At 50.3% G+C, this 1,836-nt stretch overlaps 1 protein-coding gene across 1 annotated transcript; it reads right to left on the bottom strand.

Moving 5' to 3' along the window:
- Nucleotides 1–178: 178 nt before the first annotated feature.
- ABOM_004386 (uncharacterized protein) lies at nt 179–1,600 on the bottom strand (the record flags this gene model as incomplete). Its single annotated transcript, XM_022531516.1, has 3 exons — nt 179–895; nt 952–1,270; nt 1,341–1,600. 3 exons carry the CDS (start codon nt 1,598–1,600, stop codon nt 179–181), a joined length of 1,296 nt encoding a protein of 431 aa, XP_022390695.1.
- Nucleotides 1,601–1,836: the final 236 nt, after the last annotated feature.

The following is a 1,836-nucleotide window of genomic DNA, read 5'->3' on the forward strand; positions in this document are numbered from 1 at the left end:
GCTATTTCTGGGGTGGTGGGAGCTTTGGGTTTGTTTGGCATTTACAGGGTTGGGCTTGCTTTCTTGATGCGGTTGAATGGTTGATTGATGTACTTGTATGTACGATTGATGCTTGTGGGAGAAAATCAATTGCTAGCTATGTGATGCTAAACGTGAAACAAACCCCTCGACGTCTGAGTCACTTCTGTAAGTCACCCTTGGAAGGAATGACTCTCCAGCACCATCCACACCAGCTTCGATGTTGCCCAGCCTCTTCACGGGCCAAATATTGGCCTGTTTCTCTCTCATCTTCGTGTTCAACGACACAGGCCCCCACCATAACCCGTTTCTTGGCTTTATGTTTGACAACACCTCCAATTCCGATAATCTCTTGTCGGAAATACCCAGGCTCTTCTTCTTCACGGCTGTCCCGACGGTCGTTCGGATGATTATGTGATCCCGCATTTCCATATCCAGTTCCGTGTGGACTGCCTGAAGACCCGTCTGCTTCGCATTCTACTTCGAGCTCAATTTCTTGAGCTGCCAGGCAAGTTTCCCCACGACCGCATTTGACTCCCTGACAGCCTTCGCCAATGCCAGTGCCTAGTCCTCCCAGGTAGGTACTGTACCTGGTCCGCCATGTCCATACACGGCGGTACGTTGTGTCACTGTTGCGTACGAACATTCCGCACGGATGACAGAGCCAGACAGAGTCTGCACAGGAACAAGGAGTACGCTGAAAAGCTTCGGTTGTAAAGCTAGGCTGCTCGGATGACAAAGGCTGGGTATCATAGGCAGACAGGCTCGGGGGGGACAAGGCAAGAAGATCGGCTAGCGGTGCTGTTTGACAGGCGGTGCAGAGACGACGGATGCGGTTCTTCAGCATATTGCTGGTTGGTGGTTTGGCTGTGCAATTCTAGAGAGGGCCATTAGTATTGCTTTGCTTTCGGCAATCGGGTCCAACCAACGTACGCGACAAACCACTTTGGAGCATCGCCGACACTCGCCAACCATGTCTCGGGCACATTTGGCAACTTTGCCAGCAGTTAGACGCCCAGAGCTCCTGGCCTCTTGGCTCAGTAGTCGGATCACGGACTTGACGCTGTCGGGGATTGGAGTGCCGCTACGTAGTAGGTCTGACAGCGTCTCGATGTATTCATTCTCGCAGCGTAGGGTTCGCTTGACTAGTTGATGGCGGTAGGGTGCCAGATTCGCATGGAATTGGCGGCATGTCCGAGATAGGGCGTGCAGTGTGTTAAGATCCACTGATCGGGCGATCTCTTTAACGATCCTGAATCTTCTAGTCAGCACCACAATACCGAACCAGACACAACGTAGCCTGGTTCACTAGTGTTGCATACGGATAACAGCCCAAAGCAGCTGAGAAGGCATTTTGATTGTGATTTTGTTCTTCCAAGTGAGACTGTAGTGCATCGTGTGTTGGGTTGGTGGAAATATCATCGTCAGTAGGCAGCTTTGCGGACTGTGGAGCTCCGACAACCATCAACTTGGACAATGTCGACTTCCCCGGTTCAGCGAAGAGATGCGGCAAAGCATCGGCTCCATGAGAGAACTGATTCTTGCTGAATGTATCATGGTCTAAGTCCACGAATACCACCATTGTGTTGTACTGAATAAAGAAAAGATCTAGATCTGTACTGTTGATGGGAGCAGAAGAGCTAGTAGAAGCAGCGCAAAGTCAACAAAACGAACACTAGCCAAAATGTTTAAAAGGATGCAACAGAGAGCCCGAGCTTCTCTTGCTTTTAAAGCTGAATTATGAATTTAAATAGGATACTGCTACGCGGTGATGGAAAGCAGTGGATGACGCGGTTAGGGAAGTTGTTCTCCGTCTTC

Source organism: Aspergillus bombycis, assembly GCF_001792695.1.
Source record: "Aspergillus bombycis strain NRRL26010 chromosome Unknown contig00027, whole genome shotgun sequence".
NCBI lineage: Eukaryota > Fungi > Ascomycota > Eurotiomycetes > Eurotiales > Aspergillaceae > Aspergillus > Aspergillus bombycis.